Genomic DNA, 24,800 nt, shown 5'->3' on the forward strand with positions numbered 1-24,800 from the left:
CTTCCCTGAGGAAGCTTCCCTGGTGGCTCAGTGGTAAAGAATCTGTCTGCAATGCAGGACAAGCTGGTTAGATTCCTGGGCTGAGAAGATCCCCTGGAGGAGGAAATGGCTACCCACTCCAGTATTCTTGCCTGGAGAATCCCATGGACAGAGGAGCCTGGTGGGCTGTAGTTTATGGGTTTGCAAAGAGTTGGACATGACTGAGTGGCTAAACAACAACAACAAAGACCCCTGAGGAGCCCCTGAGATAAGAAATATGAAGTATATCCTTGCAACACAAAGAGAACCAATTCATCATCTAACGATTGGGGGTGTATCCTAAATCACCAATGAGCAGAATGTTATCATGGTTTTTAAAAGCAGATCTTCTTGATATTAATGGAATAGATATAATGTCTATTGATTTCTTTGGTTTAAAGAAAGAGCTGTGTACAGTGATAGAACTTCTTTTCCAAGAAAATTAATTCTCATTTGTTTTTTTGAGCTATGATATCATGTATTGCCCCAAGATTTATGCCTGGTGTTATATTTCCATTTAGTGTTTTCATGTGTTCTGGTAACAAGATGGTTTATTTCAGTTTCAGTGCATAACTGTCTTTTCTTAAAACTTTTTATTTTATATTGGAGTATTGCCAATTGATAGTTTCAGATGAACAGCAAAGGGACTCAGCCATACATATACATATATCCATTCTCCCTCAAACCTCTCTCCCTCCAGGCTGCCACGTAACATTGAGCAGAGATCCCTGGGCTATACAGTAGGTCCATTTTAAATAGAACAATATGCACAAGTCGATCCCAGATGCCCTAATTATCTCATCCCCCCATTCTTCCACTCTGGTAACCATGTGTAGGTTCACTATGTCTGTGAGTCTGTTCTGTTTTGTAAATAAGTTTACTTTTATCTTTCTGTTTCTCTGACTTTCTTCACACAGTACAATAATCTCCACGTCCATCCATGTTGCTGCAAGGACGCACCCTCTATATTCCTTTTAAGAGGGGCCCCCAAAAGCCAAACCTAGGCGGTAGTAGCCTGAATTGCACCAGCACAATTTAATATGATGCCATTACACCTAAAACATTTACAACAGTTGCAAATCTACTTATTTTAAGCACAGTTTATATAATACTTTGACAAACAAAAATATACATTTAGAACTATTATATGTATCTATCTGCTCCGTAGCAAACTTACAATAAATTATACATTATACCAGAGTACATTTTCTTAAAGGCTAAAAAGAAAAAGCCACATTTCTGTTTAAAATACAATGCTAGCTCATTATTTAAAAAAAAAAAAAAACTAACAGCCATTACATAAGATTCACTCATTTCAAGCTTACATTCATTTGATATTCACATCAAATTCATTACTTATAAGATTGGCGATGAAGTTGGCTTTTAACACTGTTTGGAAGTTTGTTCCTGACATTTCAGTTCAGCTATGAGCTTGTAATTTTGAAAATTATGTATGAAAAGAAACATGAAAATGACACAAGAAACACGTTACACTCTTTGTAAAAGTATGAAAATAAAATCTGTGTTTTATTCCTATGCTTTGTCCACAGATACCACCTCCAAAGACTGATACAGTGGTGTTTGAGATGCTGCTGTTTCACTTTCATTGAGAATGGGTTTTTGAAAATTAGGTCCACCAAGGAAAAACAGAAGTTTGCAAAGCCGTGAATGCTTCCCATGATGTCAAGACAGAGCAAGTGATGAGCACAAAGCATTGTCTACCGCATCTCACAACTTGGTTTTTCCCTTGGAAATTGGGGAGTTTGTGTGTAAATGAGCCTAAATAAAGACATTATAATTGCTATTTCATTCCTTTGGATACTCAACTTTTTTTGTCCTTTTAAAAGAATCATCTTGCTAATGTTTAAGCATTTACAGGTGTGTTTTACACTAATCTAGTTTTTATGTATATCTGGTTTGAGAGTAGGAAAGAAATAGTAAGTTAAATAAAAACTGAATATTATTTATTAGCTTAAAGCATTTAAGCTTTCCGGTTTTTAACATTTGGGACAAGGTGAATGCTCTTCCCACTTTATCTTTCTACTATTACAAAATGAACAGAATGGGAGAAAATTTCACTATTCGTATTTATTCTTTTTCACTGGATTTAAATATGGTCATTAGACAACTGTTACCCAACAAAATTGTAAAATATAATATCAGTAGAGACACTACTTCTCTATTTCATGCTACTATAACATGGGTAATGTGTTTTTACGGAAGACTGCCTAAAGGGGTTGAAACAAAAATTTACAGTGATGAAGTGGGTGAAAATAATTATTTACACAGAGTGCTGGAAAGAGAAGTAGCATACTTGCTAGGAGCTGCAGTTCATCAGTTAACTACCTTTACATGTCAGAAATTCCCACCTTTGTAGTTTTTTAAAAAAATGTGTGGCCTCTACCTGGTTCTTCTCTCAACCCATGTACAAGAACTTTGGGACTCCCATACTTACTGGTCCCCAAAATGTGCTTCTTTTCAAGCACTCCATAGAACAGTGGACATAGAGCAGATGCTGAGCAAATAGATGAGTAACAACAATTCTCTTTTCATTTAGGTTATATTTGATGTTTTGTAAAAGTTCTGAATGCAATGTCTTATTCACCATCATGTTTGGATAAATCATTAAAAATATGGGTGAAAGTCAAAGTGTTAATCACTCAGTCATGTCCAATTCTTTGTGACCCCATGGACTGGAAATATGGGAATGACAATTAAAATATGGGAATAACAAGTAAAATTACTTATTTTCATATTTAAGAATTACCCTGTAAATTAAATTCATGTTTAATAACATGGAGAAGGAACAGCAACCCGTTCCAGTATTCTTGCTTGGGAAATCCCATGGATAGAGGAGCCTGGTGGGCTATAGTTCATGGGATCACAGAGTTGGACATGACTGAACGACTTTCACTTCACTTAATAACAAAGGAAATTATTATTTGTTGCCTTTAGACAATTACAATAAACAAGGAATTCTAGCTTCCTAAATACAACTTGTGGACTTAAAGTTGACACTGAATTCACTTCACTTTGTCTATGAATTGCCAAAAAAAGAATTTTTTTTTTTTTGGAATAATTGTGTTAGTTTGAATGACTCAGACTGTTTTCCTTTATTGGATCAAATGTTCAGATAACTTTTCAGCTGATTAGTTCATTCTGTTTTTGTAGAAGTAGCTCCAGTTATTTCTATTGTGTGACTGGTGGAAAAACATTTAAAATTCTAAAATGGATACAAACCATAATGTATAAATATACACATTTTTTTTAACTCCAGAAAAGAAGTAAAACAGTATTCAATGACCAACCTCATGAAAGTTATGTAGATACCAAATGTTAAAATTGATGGCTTCTTTCCTTTAGGATGTATTTTTACTTTCTCCTTTCTTCTGCATTTTAAAATCCACTGTATACCACTTGTAGTAGTGATTTGTCTAGTACCTAAGACTGGCTTCTGCAAAAACGTGCTGCAGAGTAGCTCTCCTGACACTCATTAACAAACCAGCCTCATTAACAAACACTCAAAATTGAATGGTTTTACTTTTCTAGTTTTACTACTTTCAGTAGTGTGGTTTGTCTCTCACTTTGATAGGCCCTGTAACTATCTCACCTTATAAGTGGCTCAATTTCACTTCTAGTACAAACAGACGGTCAAGAGATGACATTTTTGTCATGAAGCAAAATGTTCCAAACCTCAGATGAAGGTAAAATTCACTGCTGTTCCTGGCACTTTCTACTTAATGGCCTTCTTGATTTATCACTGCCAGATTGCCTAATGATCACGACTTTCTCACTGTACGTACTTTCCCCAATGCATATGGTAGTTGTATGGTAGTTTTAGATACACCCAAAGGAGCCAGGAATACTCTACCAAGATGCACTCTACCTTACTATTACCTTGCATGTCAAGACATGCTGCTACACAATATTTTTTTGTTTGCTTTGCCTGCTCTCAGGATAACACACATCACCAGTAAAAGAGAAACAAACTGCATATTCAGCATATGTTATAGTTAACAGGAAAGAAGAAATTACTCATCACACCAGAGAAATCAGCTGACAAATTCATTGTATCATCCAGTGGAGTGACAGGAATTATTCTTATAACTTCAGTGTGATAGTTAAATCAGACTCTCGGGGCATTCTCCAACAAGGTCAGGATCAAGGCTACTCAAACTCCTTGGCTTTCTCATATCTAAACTTCCTTTTTCCATAATTAAGGTGAATACTCTATTTGGCTTTCTGTTTTTTGAGTGGGATTTTAGTCATGTTCAGATACTTAACAAAACTGCCAAGAGTCAAAATTAAATGAAGATGAGACGTGTCCATGAAGGAGAGAGAGGTGCTGCTTCAAGGGTGCTTCCTTCTGACTTGTCTTGGATCTGTGCAAGCTAACTACTCTATGGATTTTTGTCCTGCTCATTATTATTATTATTTTTAATATACTGTATATGCTGCAAACCACACTTCCAGGACTAGTCTGCTCTAGTGTCTCATCTGAGAAAGCAGAGTTTTATGCAGATGTGGTTACTGTAAATTATCCTCAGTCCCAGAGCCCTCTGGACTTGAATCCATTTCCAGGAGGGCCTCCTGATGGGTGAAGGTCGAGCTGAGAGTTATGCTCTGCCGTGGCTTCACAGGTGCGAGTTCATCTAGTTTAATGTTTTCATTTCTAACCAGAATCGTCTTGTCCATGTTTTCTTCACTGTGCCTTGCGACAACAGCATCGAATACATCCAATTTTGGTGGTAAGGTTCCACTTTCAAACAGGTATTTGGCTATATAGGAGATGCAAATGTTGGATAAAAATGATGTCATCATGGCGAGGGTTTTAAATGGGAATCTCTGGTTATATATGCCACCTTTATCAATGTAATAGCCAGGGTAAAAGATCAAAGGCTGCAGGTTCAGGTAGGGCTCCCCGCCAGTGACTCGCAGGAAAAGGCCCGAGACGTAACCTGCCGCGGCTCCATACGTGTTGGTACCCTTGATGAAGAGCACGCAGAGCAACTGCGGGAAGATGATGATGTAGACCAGGTCAGAGCTGAGGTACCAGAGCCCATACACCGTCTTCGTTAGCAAGGCCATGGTCATCGCAGAAGCTCCAAACACGAATACCGTGATGCGCATGACCCAGACGATCTCCTTGTCAGAAGCCTGTAAGAAATTGCCATCGAGTCAGTTTTTCTCAGAAAGTGCGGGCTTCTCCAGGAGGAGAATGAGATGCCTTCCTGTGCTTTAAAGCTGCCCTAAAGAACAACTCTGGTTCAAATGGCACAGCCTACAGGTAAAACCAGCAGCAAGGAACAGAGCAATCTAGGTGGCCTCCATGGTGGACCTGGGGAGGAGTTTCAGTGACCGGTATGGAGGAACCAGAGCGCACCTTTGCGCTGCTCGCTGAATGTCAGAAAGAGACCCAAGATGCTGCAATGCGGCAGTGAGGGGGCGTGGCCTGTCTGGCTTCCTCTAATAACCGCCTTACAAAACAAATGGGACCACTTAGATGCTATGTGGCAATACTTGTAAAACATCGTATAAATATTGTTTTCAAAGAATAGTTTATAAGCTTTTAAAAAATCATGAAACTAAAAAAGTATTATGGGCTTCCCTGATAGCTCAGTTGGTATAGGATGTGCCTGCAATGCAGGAGACACCGGTTCCATTCCTGGGTCGGAAAGATCCGCTGGAGAAGCGATAGGCTACCCACTCCAGTATTCTTGGGCTTCCCTTGTGGCTCAGCTGGTAAAGAATCTGTCTGCAATGCGGGAGACCTGGGTTCCATCCCTGGGTTGGGAAAATCTCCTAGAGAAGGGAAAGGCTACCCACTCCAGTATTCTGGTCTGGAGAATTTCATGGACTGGATAGTCCATGGGGTCGCAAAGAGTCGGACATGACTGAGGATTTTCAGTTTCACTTTCAAAAAAGTATTATACATTGTGTATTTAAGTGAAGGCTGAGAAAGGAAATTTGAAAATTGAAAAATTAGGAATTGAATGCAGATTAGAATCTAAAGCAAAGCATTGCTCTTATCTCTTCTCCGCCATCCTATGTGCGGTTGAGTTCTCTCCTCAGCATGTCTTCTCACAGGACTTTCAGGATCAAGCGATTCCTGGCCAAGAAACAAAAGCAGAATTGTCCCGTTCCTCAATGGATTCAAGTGAAAACTGGCAATAAAATCAGGTACAGCTCCAAGAGAAGACATTGGAGAAGAACCAAGCTGGGTCTATAAGAAGCAAGCTGGGTTTATAACATGTGTGGCACACATGTTAAGACCACCTTTTTAAGCAGCCAAACCACAGTGAGAACATCACTACTGTAATGCTTGGCTCCTGATGTTATTTCCTCACTATCAGTCTGAGACTCAGTAATAAATATGAAACGATGGAACTGTTAAAAAAAAAAAAAATAAAGCAAAGCATTGCTAATAGCAACACAAAGGGGTACTCTGGAGGATTAATTCCTTATGTATCTCATTTCACTGTTAAGCACAACCTTATTCATCTGCAATTAAAAAACCATACATAATCAATAAATTATTGTTTGTGTTTGTAAAATTTATTTTTTTTGCCTTCAATTTAGAAAGATCATTGTGTTGGTAATAACAAAGATTTTCACACACAAAACAAGAAGTGAGACCACTGTGTGAACTATGACCTAGAAAACTTACGGAAAGCCAAGCCTGAGTGAGGGAAGAAGGTGTAGAGGGCTACGGGCCCCTTGGTGACCATGAGTGTGCTGCTCTATGCCCTCAGATTCAATGAGGAAAATCAAATTGAGAGGCTATTTCCTGACAAAGGAGGACTTGGGGTTCAAGTGAAGAGCAAAACAAGCATGACACTGGTATCTATGAAATAATGACTCACTATGTTCTGCCTACACCAGGGTTTCCTGAGTTTCTTACTGTATTTAAACTGGAAGTTTTTCTAAGATATTTTAGGTTTTGTTACTCCTTCATTAGAAAGAGAAGACATTTAAATTATTGCAATATGACTGCACCTCTTGGGAAATAGTTATACTGATGCATGTCCTTCAGTATTAGACTGAATAATAGCATGCATTAAAAACCTTTATGTATGTATTAGTCACTCAGTTATGTTCAACTCTTTGCCACCCTATGGACTATAGTCACCAGGTCTCTTTGTCCATGGACTTGTCCAGGCAAGAATGCTGAAGTGGGTGGCCATTTCCTTCTCCAGAGGATTTGCTCGACCCAGGGATAGAGTCCGGTCTTCTGCATTGCAGGCAGATTCTTTACTGTCTGAGCCACCAGGGAAGCCTTCATATACAACATATATGAAGGACCTTCACATACAACGTAAATAAAATGCATCATCATTTAACCTTGTGTGCTGAATCAAAGTAGGGTCAGATTTTCACAAAGACTATTAATAATATAGAATAACACCTACACAGTAAGTGCAAGGATGAGAACAATAACAACAATGTAATGTTAAAGAAAATATAACTATTCTTACATTTTGTCTGAATGAAAGCTGGTAGATGTTGCGAGCAAACATCGAACTTGCTGACAAGATGGAAGAATCTGCTGAGGACATGACAGCAGCAGAAACGGCTCCAAGACCAAAGTAAGAAATGTACACGGGGCAGAGATACTTGAGGACAATCGGCAAGATCATGTCTGCCTCCTGTTTCTCCCTGGGAGCAAGAGGCCCGTATGCAGTCTGGTTCCAGGCTGTTGACAGAAACAACAAACACAGCCAAAGAGCCATCTATCCATCCATCTGGAGTCCTTCTATTCACTAGGTAGCTTTCGAAATAAATTCAGAACATGTGACCTAGTCTAATCTGTGGGAAATCTAATTAGTCCAGTGGGGTATGTTAGTTTAATTAGGTGGCAAGTCCATGTATTGGTCCAGTGACATTGTCTCCTACATTCTGGTGTCTAATGGGTTTTGGTTACACTTAGTCTTATCTACAGGACCTGCACAGGATATGGTGGTGTGAGATTTTTTAATACAAATTTCTCTTCTGCAGTGTTACAATGGTGTTATCTGGTGCAGACTCATTGAAATTAAGTGTTCTCAAGTTGAAGCCTAGAGGGTTCCCCCAACCACACGGAGATGTGAGAGAACACTTAGTGTTTCATTGCTCAGTTATACTCATAAGTGGATAAAGGCAACAGTGGGCCTCTTCTCACCCACTCTCTTCCTGGATAAAGCCTTGTGGTAGGAGCTTCCTTGGCATTATTTTTCTCTCAAGTAAATTCCTTCTTGCACTGAATTTCACTTATTAGAAATAAACATGAATGGATCAAAGACAGTCCCTTTTTATTGAATAAAAAGTGCAAGTACGGGGTTGAAATTTTCAGGCAGTTTTTGGACTCTGTGGTAGAAGGACTTGAAATATAAGCTTATCTTTGGATATAAATCTTTACTGTTTAGTTATACTAGTATGTAAGAAGAATACAGCAGAAGCTTTAACAGTTGTTTAGTATAGCTCCTTTTATATTTGTTGAATGTTAATGTCATGATTATAGGACCATATAGGGGTGGTTTTCCTTGGATCCTACCATTTTTCCTTCCCTCATTTTCTATTACAATTGTTCAAAGCCATGCTTTTATGTGGCCAGTTTTATAGCATTAACTGGAATATTATGGGACTAGAAATAATACCCAAGGGTCAGGAGTAATTAGTAAGTGCAATCAAATTAAGGACAAAACTTAAAAAATGTTCAGGATAGAGCAGCAGATGGGAGGTAAGCAAGTCATAAAACTCTTTTTACCAATTTTGAGAAAGATCTTCTCTTAGTGTTTTAGTTTATCTGTACTTACAAACTTATTGATTGATTTCTCCAAGAAAGAAAACCTTTAATTAACAAACTATTGAAACTGTAAACTGAAGCCTCAAGTTCAAAGTGATCCTTGGGTGGTTATGGTGATGGCAGGTCAACTTCTACTTTTTTTCCCCCATTAAAAAAATTGGAGTATAACTGCTTGACAATGTTGTGTTAGTTTATGCTGCACAACAGCATGAATCAACCCTACATACATATATATATATCCCCACCCTCTCTTGAGACTCCCTCTCAAACTACATCCCCTCGCCCCTGCATCCCACGCTTCTAGGTCATCACAGAGCACAGAGCTGAGCTCCTTGTGCTGCATAGAAGCTTCCCACTTACTGACTGGTTTTCAGGTTTGACTTACCAAGGGAACTTTTAAAAACACCGATCTCTGACTCTGTCTTAGGGCACTAACAGAAAATCCCTGTGGAGTAGGATAGAAACGAGTATTTTTTAGTCCCTCCACTTCCCTGGATGATGACGGTGTGCATGTTGGTTGAGAACCATGGCTGACAAGATCCCAGATACACAGCTGATAAATATCCCAACAGTGGGGCTGGGGGCTGCTCACAAATGTCTTATTGGTGAGGTGAGCAGTCACACAATGTCTGAACTATAAGACGATCTGTTGACGTCTTATATAACAAAGGCAGATACACAATGGGGGTAATGGGGAAAGTGGGGGAGAGAGGGCAGCTGGGTGCTCGCTGGTAACTTGGGTGAAGCCTGAGTGAGTCAATCAGTGAAGCTGCCAGAGGTTTACCTGTCGATGCGCCAATGGCTCCAATGAGCACGGCTGGCAGAGCCATTACCAGGCACCCGAAAGCTGCCAGGAAAGACAGCACCTGAGCGTAGGTGGCGGAGGATGAAGACAGGACCCTCTGGAAGTAGGCTTGCCACGGGATTCCACCCAGCATCTGCATGGGAGCCATGGGGACCCAGGATAAATGGAGGCAAATAGCATCTATTAGTTGTTTTTATTTTTTTTTAATTTCCTGTTTTATTTTTATTAAAATTTTTTTAAATTGGGGGATAATTGCTTTTCCATGTTAGGTTGGTTTCTGCTCTACAAAAACATGAATTAGCTATATGCATACATATATCCCCTCCCTCCTAAGCCTTCCTCTCCTTGACATCCCACCCCTCTAGGTCATCACAGAGCGCAAGGCTGGACTCCCTGTGCTGTATAGCAGCTCCCCACTAGCTGTCTATTTTACACATGGGAGTGTATATATGTTTACTGGGTATTTTTAAAATGAGATTTTTTTTTTAATAATCACATTCAGAATAGTGACAAGCAAGACTCTGAAGTATAGAAAATGGTTCTACATGCCACTCGTCTTCACTGCTGTCATTGTCACAGTTTCAACTGTGCAGATTTCTTCAAGTTCTTTTCTTTCATAATTACATAGCACAAGATTTTCTTTTCCTTAACTTACCCACTTTAAGCTGTGTTAAAACTATCCAGAAACCTTCAATTTGTTCTTATCTGGAAGTTCCAACCACCACAAAATTGTCTCAAAAACATTAATATTCTGAAACCATGAAGTGTAATTTGAGTCAAAACAACCCAATGAATATTTCTTGATCCCAGTCATGTGCCAGGCAATGGAATGGTTTTGAAGCCCAAAGATGAGTGAAAAGTGGTTTCTACTCTTGAGATCACTGTCTGCTGGGAGAACTAGAGCATTGAGGTATTTTCTAATATAGAGAAGATTCTCTTAGAAAATTCTCTTAATATAGAATTTCTCTTTATACTCATTTCTACCTTGTACCTAACTGTGAGATTGTTGTTTTATTAAGTGATCTACACAATGTGTAGTACAGTACATATAAGCAATCTATGCCTACATTGGGGTTGTGCTTAACATTCTTATTGAGAATATATTATAAAAAAATTGGAGACATTGAACTGGAATATAATTTGTTGATGCTCTAAAGAGGCACTATGGGAACAATAATGAACATCAAAGCACTTCCCTGGTGGCCCAGACGGTAAAGTGTCTGTCTACAATGTGAGAGACCTGGGTTTGATCCCTGCATTGGGAAGATTCCATGGAGAAGGAAATGGCAACCCACTCCAGTACTCTTGCCTTGAAAATCCCATGGGTGAAGGAGCTTGGTGCAGGCTACTATCCATGGGGTCGCAAAGAGTCGGGCACGACTGAGCGACTTCACTTTCTTTGGACATCAAGGGGTGTCAGTGGGTGGAGATGGAAGGAGGAAAGTCCTTAGGAAATAATCCAACATGAAAAAGAAAGAAACCAAGAGGCAGCCATAAGACCACCATGTATTTGGTATAAGCAGAGGTCAGGGTGTGTGGGGGTGGCTAGAGAGGAGACTGGACAATTCTCTAACTGACATAGAGTCAGTGTTCAGTAAATATTTATCATGTGAGTGAGTGAATTGATGAGGGAACTTCCCAGATCACAATGTACTGAAGTTGCTTCTTTGACTGTTTCTCTCATTGGCTCCAAATCCTGGGATATCTGCTTGTTTATCAGTATCTCACATATTGGCTCCAGAAAAATTTCTGTCTTATAAAAGCCATACAAGCTCAAAAAGTTGGCTTAAAGCTCAACATTCAGAAAACGAAGATCATGGCATCTGGTCCCATCACTTCATGGCAAATAGATGGGGAAACAGTGGAAGCAGTGGCTGACTCTATTTTTGGGGGCTCCAAAATCACTGCAGATGGTCATTGCAGCCATGAAATTAAAAGACTCTTACTCCTTGGAAGGAAAGTTATGACCAACCTAGACAGCATATGAAAAAGCAGAGACATTATTTTGTCAACAAAGGTCTGTCTAGTTAAGGCTATGGTTTTTCTAGTAGTCATGTATGGATATGAGAGTTGAGCTATAAAGAAAGCTGAGCACAGAAGAATTGATGCTTTTGAAGTGTGTTGGTGTTGGAAAAGACTCTTGAAAGTCCCTTGGACTGCAAGGAGATCCAACCAGTCCATCCTAAAGGAAATCAGTACTGGGTGTTCATTGGAAGGACTGATGTTGAAGCTGAAACTCCAATATTTTGGCCACCTGATGTGAAGAGCTGACTCATTTGAAAAGACCCTGATGTTGGGAAAGATTGAAGGCAGGAGGAGAAGGGGATGACAGAGGATGAGATGGTTAGATGGCATCACCAACTCAATGGACATGAGTTTGGGTAAACTCCGGGAGTTGGTGATGGATAGGGAGGCCTGATGTGCTGCAGTTCATGGGATCACAAAGAGTCGGATACGACTGAGTGACTGAACTAAACTGAACAAGCTCAAAAGCAAAAATAAACAAAATAAAATAAAACAAGGAGAAATTCTAAAATTCATAATCCCATGCCTCACTCTATATGCTTCCAAAACTTTTCCCTTTGTTTTGCAACCTGTAAATCAATCTATCATTAACATCTTCCATGTTGAAAAATATTTCATCAATAGTTTCAATGACTGTATGAGCTGATATACATAATTTACATACCTATGTCTCTGGACACATAGGTCATCAAGGTTTGTAAGTCAGGTACAATCTGGCCTCCGCTGATGAACAGAAGCTCTGATGGGAAGGTGGAGCAAGGAGTGGGAGCCCACTCACCAGGGTGTCCAGGGGTGGTGATGAGCACTGAGATGAGGATGGACATGTGTGTCACTTACCAACAACAAAAAGCTGTCAAGCCACGTGTAGATTTCAAATGGCTCGATGGTCCCCAGCCAGGGCTTCTGGTACTTGGTGTGCAGGGCAGTGAAGCCAATGTCAGCAACTGCAGAATTGGACAGCGCGAACGGCACGCTGATCCACTGCAACCAGAGTTCGTGAAAGCATTAGTGTGGCTATCTGGGACATGCAAGATTTCATGTATTAGTTTTTTTTTTCCTTCTCATAGATGGCACAGCTTGGTCATTCCTCTTGTTCAGGGGAGGACCTAGAAGCATGTTCTCTATGGACACCATGGAACACTGATTTAGAAAAGTTAGAGTAACACGTTGTCAGCTTCTGAGCTAATTATGCCATATCACATTGACTGCAAAACCTTCGGGAAGAAAACACTGAATTCGAGAACTTTACATATGTTTATACAAAACATGAGTATTTGTTAGCATATATATATATAAAACATGTATTTTCTTAGAATTAGAAGATATCCATTCCTTAAAGTGACTGGGAAGATTTGAATGAAAATAATCTCTAGGAGCAGTCTCATGGCATAACCAAAACTAATGTAGAGAAAGGTTAAGAGACAAACACAGATCAGGGTCACGGTTTAAATTTTAACTCTGACAGAAGTCTTTGAAGGAAGATCACACATGTTTCCATCAAATGTAGGCGTGAAGGAAAGGAGCCCCCAGAGCTTTCTAAGAGCTAACTGAGGGCACTTTTCTGTCAAAATCTCACAATGTGATTAGAGTTTTTCATCCAAGTAATCGATACAGAAAAGCAAAATTTCCAATACTGTATGACTTAATGTGTGTTAGTCATGATGGGGAAATAGGACTTCTATTAGTTTTTGCCGAGTTAGTATGAAATACCATGTCATCTCTTACAAAAGGAGAAATGAAGGAAGGCGGGAGGGAGGATGAAAGGAAGAAGGAAGTCTGTGAATGGCCCTACTCACCAGGCCCACGAAAATGCAAAAGAGCTGAACGACATCCGTGTAGGCCACAGAGTACAGCCCGCCCACCAGGGTGTACAGGGTGGCGATGAGCGCAGAGACGATGACAGACATGTGCACACTGGCCCTGATGATCACGCTGATGGTGGCTCCTGCAGAGATGGGATGGGAAGAGCCCAGCTGAAGTTCCACAGTCCAGCTCTTCCTTCTCACTCCTAACCTGAGTGTGCCTGTGCACATCTGTGTTTATATACACATATACACATACAGTCTAAAATGTTCTTTCTGAAATTAGTGCTTTGCTCACTTATTTATGAGGAAACCTGAAACTCATGACTTGATTACAGAATTCCATGACATAAACTGAACTGAACACTACTATAAGGTCTTGCAATCATTTCACCGACTGCCTAAAACTCTGACTTCGTTGAACACATGCAGTGTATTTACTCACATCCATGAGAAAAACAAGCCTTTATGATGAGCATAACCACCCAGCTTCTCATTTTACAATTAGCATTGATTTGCTCTCTTGCATTAACTCTGACCTCTGTGGGCTTTTATTAGATGACACATGGTCTAAGGTATCAGGGTTTGAAATAAATTCACAGGAAAAAATAATAAAACTGGTAATAAAATTGCACTTTCCAACTTTTTCAACTTTATGAAAGATTACTTTTATTTTATTTCCTTTTCCTGCAGCATTCCAATCTTGTTCCTAGGATACAAATGTACTGAAGAGTCATAGATTTAGCATCATTTTTAAGGGTTTTTATATTCCCTTAAAAATTTTTTTTATTGGAGTATAGTTGCTTTACAATGTTGTGTTAGTTTCTGCTCTGCAGCAAAGTGAATCAGCTATGTGTACACAAACATCCCCTCTTTTTGGATTTCCTTCCCATTTAGGTCACCACAGAGCATGGAGTAGAGTTCCCTGTGCTCTGTAGTAAGTTCTTATTGGCTACCCAGGCCGGACACTATAAACTCCTAGAGGAAAATATAAGCAGAACACTCTCTGGCATAAATTGCAGCAAGATCCTTTTGACTCACCTCCTAAAGTAATGAGAATAAGAACAAAAATAAATAAATGGGATCTATTGACCTTAAAAGTCTTTGCACAGCAAAGGAGACCACAAACAAGACAAGACAACCCCAGAATGGGAGAAAATATTTGAAAACAAACCAACTGACAATGGATTAATATCCAGAATATACCAACAGCTCATGCAACTCAATATCAGCAAGCATTATGTTTTATAGTGATTTTCATCACTATAAATTCATCAAAATTGTAAAGCCACTTTAGAAGTCAGTCTATGCTTTTCTAACTTTATGATTTTGTTTATTGTGTTTGCTGATGTCTACATTTCTAATAGAATATTAATATCATGGTATAGATAGCTGGACCATTGTGGAGTTTTGGGCTGCCGGTTCAGCATTCACTTGTTGTTCTACACACCCTTTCCTGTTGTTCTCAAGAGTGGTATAGTTTATATCTTGTATTATTAAATGTAGCAATGATATTCCTCTCACACTAATGTACATGCAACACGTGTGATTTGAGTCATTAACTGCAATCTTACATTCTATCCTCACTTCTCAATTGCATGCTAATAGCATATGCAGCCCATCTGAGACGAAAATCCATTATCTAAAGAGCAGTATGAGATATCTCAGATACTGTTATCTGAGATAACAATGCAAAATATTTTTCAAAAGAATTTTCTGCTTAGTGCTTTGGTTTAGTGAAAGTGTAAGTCACTCAGTCATGTCTGACTCTTTGCAACCCCATGGACTATACAGTCCATGGAATTCTCTACGCCAGAATACTGTAGTGGGTAACCTTTCCCTTCTCTATGGGATCTTCCCAACCCAGGAATCGAACTCAGGTCTCCTGCATTGCAGGCGGATTCTTTACCAGCTGAGCCACAAGGGAAGCCCATGGTTTAGTATCAAAATTAAATTACTTTCTTTAGTAAAAACCAGTTGAGAAAAGGAAAATCTTAGTAAATAACTGGGAGCAGAAGACATAGGAAAGAGGTTGGTTATTTACAAGTGACTTTGGACAACTGACTTATTGTATGGATGTTTAACAAGTTATTTTTTTTCTCCTGAGACTATTCACTTCATGTTGAAACTTTAGTTGCAATTCTTTGCCATTCACCTTTGGTCTAGCTCTCTACTGTAATAACAATATTTTAAAGTTACATCCCATGAATTACGAAAAGTTCAATTATTACTCTACTTCTTTTGAATACTGTTTAATTTTCCACCCTTTAGTGCAATTTCTATTAATCCTACACCTCCAAAGGTAGGGAGGCTGCATGTTACAGAAGAAAGGTCACTGGATGAGGAGTCTAAAGATGTAGGGTTTAGTGTGTGGTGGCTCAGACGGTAAAAGTGTCTGCCTGCAATGCAGGAGACCGGGTTCGATCCCTGGGTTAGGAAGATCCCCTGGAGAAGGATATGGCAACCCACTCCAGTATTCTTACCTGGAAAATTCCATGGATGGAGGAGCCTAGTGGGCTACAGTCCATGGGGTTGCAAAGAGTCGGACACGACTGAGAGACTTCACTTTCAGTTTTCACTTTCAAGTCACTTCAGTCATATCCAACTCTTTGAGACCCCATAGACTGTAGCCCACCAGGCTCCTCTGTCCGTGGGATTCTGCAGGCAAGAACACTGGAGTGGGTTGCCATTCTAGTAAAAGCTGTCATTTGGCAGTAACTCAGTGGCTTTAAAGAAGCCACTGACTTTCATTTCACTATTAAGCTTGGAATGAATTGTTTTCTCTAAAATATTTTCTAAGTCATTCCATCATTTGTAGTGAGTAAAACCAAACCTAGACTTCCAGAGCTGCTGTGAAATATTAATTTACTCATGCAGCCAGAAAAATAAATATACTGAAAATAAAGTTATAAAAATTCTCTGAATTTGATCTGTTATGTAAATACACATTTCTTTAAGAAGCTGTAAGGATGTTTATATATATCGAGAAGACAGTTTGAGATACTCCTAAGTTTTACAGGTGAGCTATGCACATTCATAGTAAGGTGGTAAAATATCTTGTCCCGAGCTATTTCTAATAAACACTAATTTTGAAGTATATCCAACTATTATTTTTGAAGAAAACAGAGCTGTTGTTAAATTGAAATATACTTTTTTTTTTACTAGAGCATATATTTCAAGAATAGCAGTCATGTTTTCATAAATGTTCTTTGATACATGTGTATGTAAAGAGAGAGAGATTAACATATTTTACATGTATGATGACATACACACAGATGTAGACACGTAATTGCTAAAATAACTAATTGCAGCAAAGTTCAGAGTTTAGCTATTATGATTTATATTTCCAAAGTACTTTAGAAATAATAGGTTTTCATTCTATTCTCCCTTTAGGGCTCTGTTATATGAATTGATCCTTACTCAGCGAGAGTGAACATTTTGTATTCTGTTAGATATTCAGCCCACTCCTTTTTTGATATCTCAGCAGGCAGTTTGTTCTTAAAACCAAAATTTTCTGGCTTTGAAACCAATGACAAATAAACTACCATTGCTACTGAGAGCAAGGTGGGAAGGGAGCTGTGTGTTTATGTAAAACTTCATGAGGATACGGCAGGGATGGTTGTAGAGCATGACCACTCAGTGCCAGGAAAGTGCAATATTTTCACTGAATATTACAGTGAAAATTATTTACCTATTAAATTCACTTCTTTTCTACAGTAAATCATTCCTTCATCTGACAGTTGGAGACCAACAAAATAAGATACAATTATACAGGAGTCTAGAGAGAAAGGAGTGCAGAGTGGTGTAAAGTATTATCTGATGTTACAGAGACCAAATCTGATGACAACCCTGAAAGCAGAAGAGTAGCCTGTAGTCTAATGCATAACACAGGAGCTTCATGTCATCTGACTTTTCTTTGGGCCACTTAAAGCCTGACTGTAGATGTAAGCCCATTGCTTCCATTTGTAAGAGGAGATGGAGATGACAGTGTCCTGGATGTCACACAAAGACACAGCTCATAAAGGGAGGACAAGGAAGGCCTAACCCTGCGAGTCTTCAGGAAGGAGCTCAACATTCAGTGGGATGGCTTAGACTTATTCTGGATGAAAAGGGAGGGTGCTGAGCCTGAAGCTTGCCCACAATCCCACTGAACTCTCTCACTTCCTAGGTTTTATGAGTGGGCTGAGAACTCAAGGACAGGTTGTCCTTAGCATGGATGGATCTTGGAAGTAAGTTAGACCCCAAAGAGTCTAAGTTCAGTTTTCAAATCCCTGAATATGTCTACACTCCAACACTCTGGATGAAATGGGATTCATTGAGAAAGGAAAGACTGTTGTTTTCCTTTTCTCCTTTGAAGAAAGTGTACCTATGGGTGATTCATTCATTCATTCATGTGTAATGGGACAATAAGTGTTAATAAGATGCAGGCCCTGCCTTCAAGAAATTCATAATTCCTTTTGTGACCATTTGGAAACTGAGAAATAGATAAATAGCCATATAAATACAAAGTAGTAAATCCACTGAAAACAAACTTTCTGGTTCTTACAGAATCCCAGAGGAAAGGCATCTGGAAAGTTCAGGATGACTGCCTGGAGGAGGTGACATCTGTAGAAGATTTGAAGGCTCTTCCTGGCTGGTTTGAAAGGAAAGCGGGGGCTGTGCATCCTAAGGAGGGGTCACTGGGCTTGCAAAGTTCTGGAGGAAGGGAGAAGGAAGAGTCCAAAAGAAGCTTTTCCAGCCCAGTTTAAAGGTCTGGTTTTAATCAGTAAAGGGGTGTGGTTGGATTCAATCTAATATACTGTGTGAAGATCATGGGAGAAGGGTGGCCTTGTAAGCAGCAGGGTGGTGGTGTTAATCTAGGTAAGCGACACTGGGGCCTGTGGCTGAAGATAGTAAAGCTGTGTATCTAATACTTGTTAAACCAGAGTGCATGGGCATGCTAAGTCACTTCAATTGTGTTTAACTCTTTGCAACCCTATGGACCATAGCCCGCCAGACTCCTCTGTGCATGGGATTTTCCAGGCAAGAATACTAGAGTGGGTTGCCATTTCCTCCTCCAAGGCATCTTCCTGACCCAGGGATCGAACCCATGTCTCCTGCATTGGCAGGTCGGTTCTCTACCACTAGCACCACCTGGGAAGCTCCCTGCATGCAGAAGGATGTTTCGTTGGTTCTCACCTAAGGCTGAGAAGATGGCTGCTGCCCAGAACATCTCTCCCATCAGCGCAGGGATGAACAGCAGCCCACCCATGCGCTTCCCATAGATCTGCTGGAAGGGGTCTAGCATGGTCACGTAGCCCTTGGAACGCATGGGTTTTGCGAAGAACAGACCACCTAAAGGAAATTCAAACAAGCGTTAAAGAGAAAATTGAAAATCTGCAATATAAAAGTCTTTGCTAACCTTTTACTGTGTATAATTTCTCAAAGGAAATGAATTTTTTAGAATACTTCTATGTGTTGAGGAATCAGTCTGCAAAATCCTGTGAGTACAGGACCAAGAAATATTTAGCAATAAAGTGGAAATTCCTTAACACAATGACCGTTGTAGGCATCCAAGGCTGTACATAGCATGGCCAAATCATTTGGGCTGAAAAACGTGGACCAGCTCAGCACTCCCTTAAATGTCTATGCACCTGTATTATTTGATTAAGCACAAGATCCAACAAAAGTATTCTAAGAGCAAAATAATAAAACAAAAATAGGAACTGTGTTAAATAATATTCTTGATCTTTTATTAGTTTGATTTACAACAAGATATTCAGGTACCATTCAAATTGATTCATTTTTAATGATATGTCCACACTATTTTGGAAATAAAAAACATCATTACACTAAGAAATTCACTGTGCTGATTGCAAAATGATCAAGGGAATTTTTTCTACATATTCCATAATCAAGAGATCCAGTCAGCTACACATTCGTGTTACCACTTCCTGATAACAGTGACTTCGGTGGGATTTCTGGTGGCATTTCCCACAATAGTTATACTGTTTGACTTATTCTTTCGGTTGCTATTTATACTCCTAATCTTTATGCTTTACTGACTGAGTCACTTGGGTATAAAGCTTTTCTTACCTAAAATCAGACTAAGAGAATATCCAATGGGTGCCTGAGCCCACGCCAAGCCGTAATCTGGAACATACACGGCCTCCGCTGTCCCGTTGATGTAGCCTCCTCCAACCCAGGTGGCTGAAACAGGATGAGGAGCGAAGGGGAGATGTATCATGCCTGTTGTCCCTGAGACCCGCTTGGCCCCACAGGGTGCCCCTGAGCCCCGAGAGGCCTGTGGGACTGCCACCAGACACATGGCTGGTCTGGGTGGAAGTGATCGAAGAGTGAAAACTGCACTTTGGATTTCTAAGACTCATCATAGAAAAATAAGTGTTAAGACTTCTTAATCTTTTTTGTACTGGTTACACAACAAAATTAAAACATTCTCAACATACTGAGTTAAGTAATTCTATTATTTACATTAATTCACCTATTTTTTTTGTGCTTTTTAAAAAGTGATATGTAGAAAATTGAAGATTACATTTGTGGCTTACATCATATTTCCACTGAACAGTGTTGCCCTGGATATTTTCTAAATCCACCGAGTCATGAACATTTTGAAATGATATTATAATATCACAAAGTCTGAGATCATATGTGATATATTTCACGACTGCCTCCATTCTTAATAATGCTACGATTCTTCCCCTTGCTTCCATAACATGGAGTCAAGTGTCTTGATTTCAAGGGCCTTTTATTTTAATTGTATTGATCTTTCCTCATTGATAATGACTATTGTCTTCAAGGAGTGAAGTGTGTATGTGTGTGTGTGTGTGTGTGTGTGTGTGCATGTTTGCATGTGTGGTTGTGGGTGTGGGTGCTTTCCATTAATAGAGTCACTTCATAAACATGCTGGGTGCATAGGGTTTTGGCAAATCTATTTTAAATGATAATGTAGTTGTACTTACTACCTTACACTGTTAAGGAAGTGGAGGGAGGAGGGTGCCAGGTGATGTAATTGAGCTTAAATTGCTTTTTCCTTCTCTGTCTCTGGATAGAGACCTACACTTAGGTGTAGGTCTGACCTACACCTGACCTACACTTAGGGTTTGGGTCAGCCTTCAGGAGAATTAAAATGTTGACTGCATGCATGCTCATTTGCAAGTCTTTGTTCTAATCTGGGTCTTTCAGGCAGACATTTGATATTTCATAAAGAATAATAAGAACTATGTCTTCTTCAGATATTATTTAATAACATTATTGTAGCATAACAGCTGAAGAAGGGAGGCCATAGAATCAAAGAAAGCATGTTTTGATTAAACAACTTTGGGTCCAAAATGATCTATAAACTCTATCATTTTCTCTGAGAAGAACTGTAGTAGTTGATTTTTGCTGAAATGCTAAAGTTAATGGAACACTCTAATCTTGGCAGTTTATACCCTTTGAAAAGTATTGTCAAACTATTTACAATAATCCCTAGGTATAATTGCTGTAAAATTATGAGGAATAGAGGCTGGCATGAAGCTTACCAAATATGAGACTGAATTCTGGGCTGCAATGGGGAATAAAATTTGACTCTGAAAAATTCTCTGAAATTTCACAGTTAGAATGTTCATAAAACAAATAACTTGTTTATGAAACTGCCAAAGACAAGTGTTTCTTGCCAAAATTTATCTGGCATTTAATCCAAACCCAAAGCAAAGGAGAGAGAGCCTTCAGTGGTTGATCCAATTTTTAAAAGGTCAATATGAAAAGACCTGCCTGCAAAGGAACTTTACATACACAAATGGAGAGTTTATACACAAAATCCTCAAGTGGACAAATGATATTTAGCAGCTACCCCATCTTCACAGCAGCTTTTCCATGGTGGTGATCAATAACAAATGCTATGATGTGCTTTTCTTATCCTAAACCTGGTGAAATTTTAAAGACTTTCCTTCCCAACCTCCCACAAATGGCAAGTAACCAGGACCTAGAGCAATGACTTCTCACAGCACAGCCCCTGAGACCTCACCTTCCTGTCAGTCATCTGTGACTCCGAACACCACACAGGAAATGTTTTGCCACGTTAAGTAAATGCCTGTTGGTCTTATTAGTGATCTTATTGGGTCTTAGTAGCACAACATTTATTAGTGATCAGTTTTCATTGTGTAGGTCTCCTCTCCATTTCCAGAAAGAAAACTGGTGCTTGAGTTAAAATATCATAATTACAAACTACTGTATTAAAGTATTATAATATAGACAGGCAGACTTGGGTACTTTTTGTAATTAAAGTCCCTCTATTGTTATCAATATGGTCATTTGCATGTTCGTATATTTTCACGTCAGATTCTTGAGAACAAGGATTCTTTTAAATCATATGCATTTTTATTTTCAATTTTTATTCCTTATCAAATAACACAATCAATGAATCTGACAAGTTTAGATAATATGGTTCAGATTTTAATTGAACTATGATATTGATCAAGGCTCTGTTGGTTCTGAGAAAAAATCTTTAAAAGCTAAGTTCGAGCAGGACACGTTATAAGAAATATCATAATTCAAATTTTTTCAATATAGTTTAATAGCCTATTAGATTAAAATCACTCTAAATGATAAAAGAACAAATTCTGAGATATTATCTTTATGAACATAATTAATGTATTATTTAACTAGAGTATTAGAAAGTTATTATAATTTACAATTAATAAAATACTTTTGTATGCAACAGTTTATTTATTCTTTTCAACCATTTGAGGGAAATAAAGAACTGTCATTTTATTTTGCTTTTCTTCTTATTTTCTTTGTCAAAAGAGAAATCTGAGGGAGATATAATTACAATGCTTTAATTCACTTCAGATACCAGTATTCCATGTGGGTCTTTGTTTGTGCTCTAATGAAAACTGAAGATGAAGATACAAAGGTGCCTGTATTGTTCATCAACAGCTGGATAATAAGAAAACAAAACAAGAAAATCTGCACCAACGTTTCAGTAAACATCTGCAGGTGGTAGGTAAGTGGGTGATTCTTATTCTTCATGTTTTTGTGTTTTTTCTGGTTTTGTTTATTATGCATCATAGAAAATATTTTGTAAAATACATTTTTTTTTCTGTATGTGTGTTTATGTACAAAAAATGAGAAACAGAGGGTAAAAGAGAGCTCTTTTCACCCTGGGTACCTTTATGGAGAAGTGGGGAGAGGTTGGGTGTGGTTCACTGTGTGGCCGCCAGACCTGGCTCTGGTCCTTACTAACCACATGAGTCTGGGTCCTGAGTAGCCCAGAGCCCTTCCGAGTGCTGTCATGAAGACTGAACAAAACCATGTATGGTTGGCAAAGAGTAAAACAAACAAAATGTGACTATCTGAGAGGCAGAATCGATCATCAATAAATTATTCTATGACACTGTAGGTTTCAAATGGCCAAACAGGGATGCAGTCTGCCCAGATTGGTTTGGAAAACTTTTTGAAATACAGGGTTAATGATTTTTAACTAGCACTTCAGGACTGAAATTTGGTTATCATTCTGATATGGTTTCCAGTGGGATATTTCTCCACTGGGCACTCATAGTAATTCTGTTGGTATGGATTATATTGATAATATTTAAAAACCTAATATAACTCTAAAATGAAATGTGTGATGTTAGTGAATATGTATCAAGAGGTAGTATGGATATAATTTTAAATTGTTGTTTTTCAGTATTATTTGAAGATATTAACAACCGAGAAGAATAGAAAAGAAAAACAAGCCACCACTTAATCAGAACCACCTTTGGGCAAAGGAGGACAGACTCTGGGGGCTTCTGGCATGGAGAGGTTTGAATGGGTGATAGCTGCAGTTGGTGGCTGAAGGATTCTTACTAAGACACACCCTGGTGTTTCCCTTTTGTATCAGTATTCCTGAAACCTTTTCCTCAGACCCGTGGATTCATAACACGTGATCGTCTTCCTGTGAGTAAAATTACTTCACTACATGGGAGAATAAGGTTTCAAGACAGGACATCAATCAGTTTGGAATTGGGCTGCCTCCAAAGTGACTTATTTAGTTTTAAAACCATCACTGGTTAGTGTTCATCAACTAGTTAGCATCCATTAAGACAGCTCGGTCACAACTTGATGCCTGTAGTAAGGAGTAAAAGGAGGTGCTGCCTACATCACATCGATGAACAGAAACACAACTTGTGAGACTCAGGCACTTCTGCACATTCCCCCGCCTCTTTGTTTTCACTGCTTCCACCCACCCAGCAGCCCAGAGCCCAGATTTCTCTCACTGATATTCTGTCCAGTAACTGATAATAACATCATTTGGTCCAGTGCTACTGGGTTGAAAATATTTGAAAAATATATAAGTAGTGAACACAGAGACTTACTCAAGGACAAAGAATGAGGTTTGCTTTGTTCCCCTGAAGAGCTATGGCAGGGATGGCACAAAGGTGGGCGTGAGGGGACCCACCTGTCATGGTGAATCCACCCACCAGCAGCCCGATGTCGCGGCCGCCCACGATGATGGCCTCGCTACGCTCCTCCGCACTGCCACTGTTCTTGGTCCTCCAGGCGGCCCAGATGCCGACCAGCAAGATGAGAAGGTAGAACACCACGATGGCTACCAGCCCTTCCACCTGGAAATCCATTGTCACTGAGGGCTCTGGGCTCTGCCGCGGCAGCTACTTCATTAAGACTTCTGCGAAAACACAGATGCCTTACAAGCCAGCCAAGCAAATACAGGCAGCCCGGGTACATCAGCTGGCTCCTGAGCGGTGGCCACTTAAAGAAGAAGTGCATTGAAATCCCAAGTTTACCTGTGGCTACCAACAAGCCTTCATTCCATCACTCTCTTTCTGTTCAACAACTGAACCTTGTCTTGGGTTTGCAAGAAACAGAGAAAATGGGGGTTTTGCTGTTTAAGGAATGTGCTCATTTTGTATTAAATTCTTGCAATGTAAAATTAACCTTGTCGTGTTTTAACCCGGTAACTTGGGCAAGAAGTCACTCACAATCAGCAAGTCTGTATTTACTTTGGAACCACTATACTGTTCAATCCAGAATTGTTCAGGAGTGTAGATGCATCATAAAGGATCACTCTGAGAACCCATGCATAATCATTCATTCATTCAATCATCATCCCATCCCTCCTTTCAAACATCTTCAGGGAGTGGTTCCAAAAGTAACCTGCCATGCAAATATCTGGGGAAAAAATTTAGGAAGATCAACTTCAAAACAACATGGACCTCCAATTTTCAACAAGTGCAGGAGGATTAAGTTATGGCAGCCACTAAAGGCTTGTGCTATTTAGAGGGTCTCCCTCCTTCAACCCTTCCCACCCAGTGTCTTCCCTCTCCCCTGCTCCCTCAGTGGCACACACAGGGAAACGACTTAATAATACAGAAATGCTTGAAACAAA

General features: G+C 39.4%; 2 protein-coding genes across 2 annotated transcripts; one reads left to right on the plus strand and one right to left on the minus strand.

The window, feature by feature from the left end:
• Nucleotides 1-1,298: 1,298 nt before the first annotated feature.
• SLC5A7 (solute carrier family 5 member 7) lies at nt 1,299-24,107 on the minus strand. Its single transcript, XM_061432546.1, has 8 exons — nt 23,853-24,107; nt 19,508-19,621; nt 18,611-18,766; nt 13,427-13,575; nt 12,468-12,611; nt 9,585-9,738; nt 7,494-7,711; nt 1,299-5,175 (listed from the first exon to the last, which is right to left on the minus strand). Exons 1-8 carry the CDS (start codon nt 24,028-24,030, stop codon nt 4,546-4,548), a joined length of 1,743 nt encoding a protein of 580 aa, XP_061288530.1. The 5' UTR covers nt 24,031-24,107; the 3' UTR covers nt 1,299-4,545.
• LOC133256526 (large ribosomal subunit protein eL39-like) lies at nt 5,986-6,392 on the plus strand. Its single transcript, XM_061431335.1, has one exon. The coding sequence runs from the start codon at nt 6,092-6,094 to the stop codon at nt 6,245-6,247; it is 156 nt and encodes a 51-aa protein (XP_061287319.1). The 5' UTR covers nt 5,986-6,091; the 3' UTR covers nt 6,248-6,392.
• Nucleotides 24,108-24,800: the final 693 nt, after the last annotated feature.

Source organism: Bos javanicus, chromosome 11 (assembly GCF_032452875.1).
Source record: "Bos javanicus breed banteng chromosome 11, ARS-OSU_banteng_1.0, whole genome shotgun sequence".
NCBI lineage: Eukaryota > Metazoa > Chordata > Mammalia > Artiodactyla > Bovidae > Bos > Bos javanicus.

Coding starts and splice junctions, on each gene's coding strand:
- LOC133256526 (XM_061431335.1), top strand. CDS start 6,092: ATGTCTTCTCACAGGACTTTCAGGATCAAGCGATTCCTGGCCAAGAAA.
- SLC5A7 (XM_061432546.1), bottom strand. CDS start 24,030: ATGGATTTCCAGGTGGAAGGGCTGGTAGCCATCGTGGTGTTCTACCTT. Junction 18,767..19,507: donor TTCTCTTAGTCTGATTTTAG/GTAAGAAAAGCT, acceptor AATTTCCTTTAG/GTGGTCTGTTCTTCGCAAAA. Junction 5,176..7,493: donor AGCTTTCATTCAGACAAAAT/GTAAGAATAGTT, acceptor AATTTCTTACAG/GCTTCTGACAAGGAGATCGT.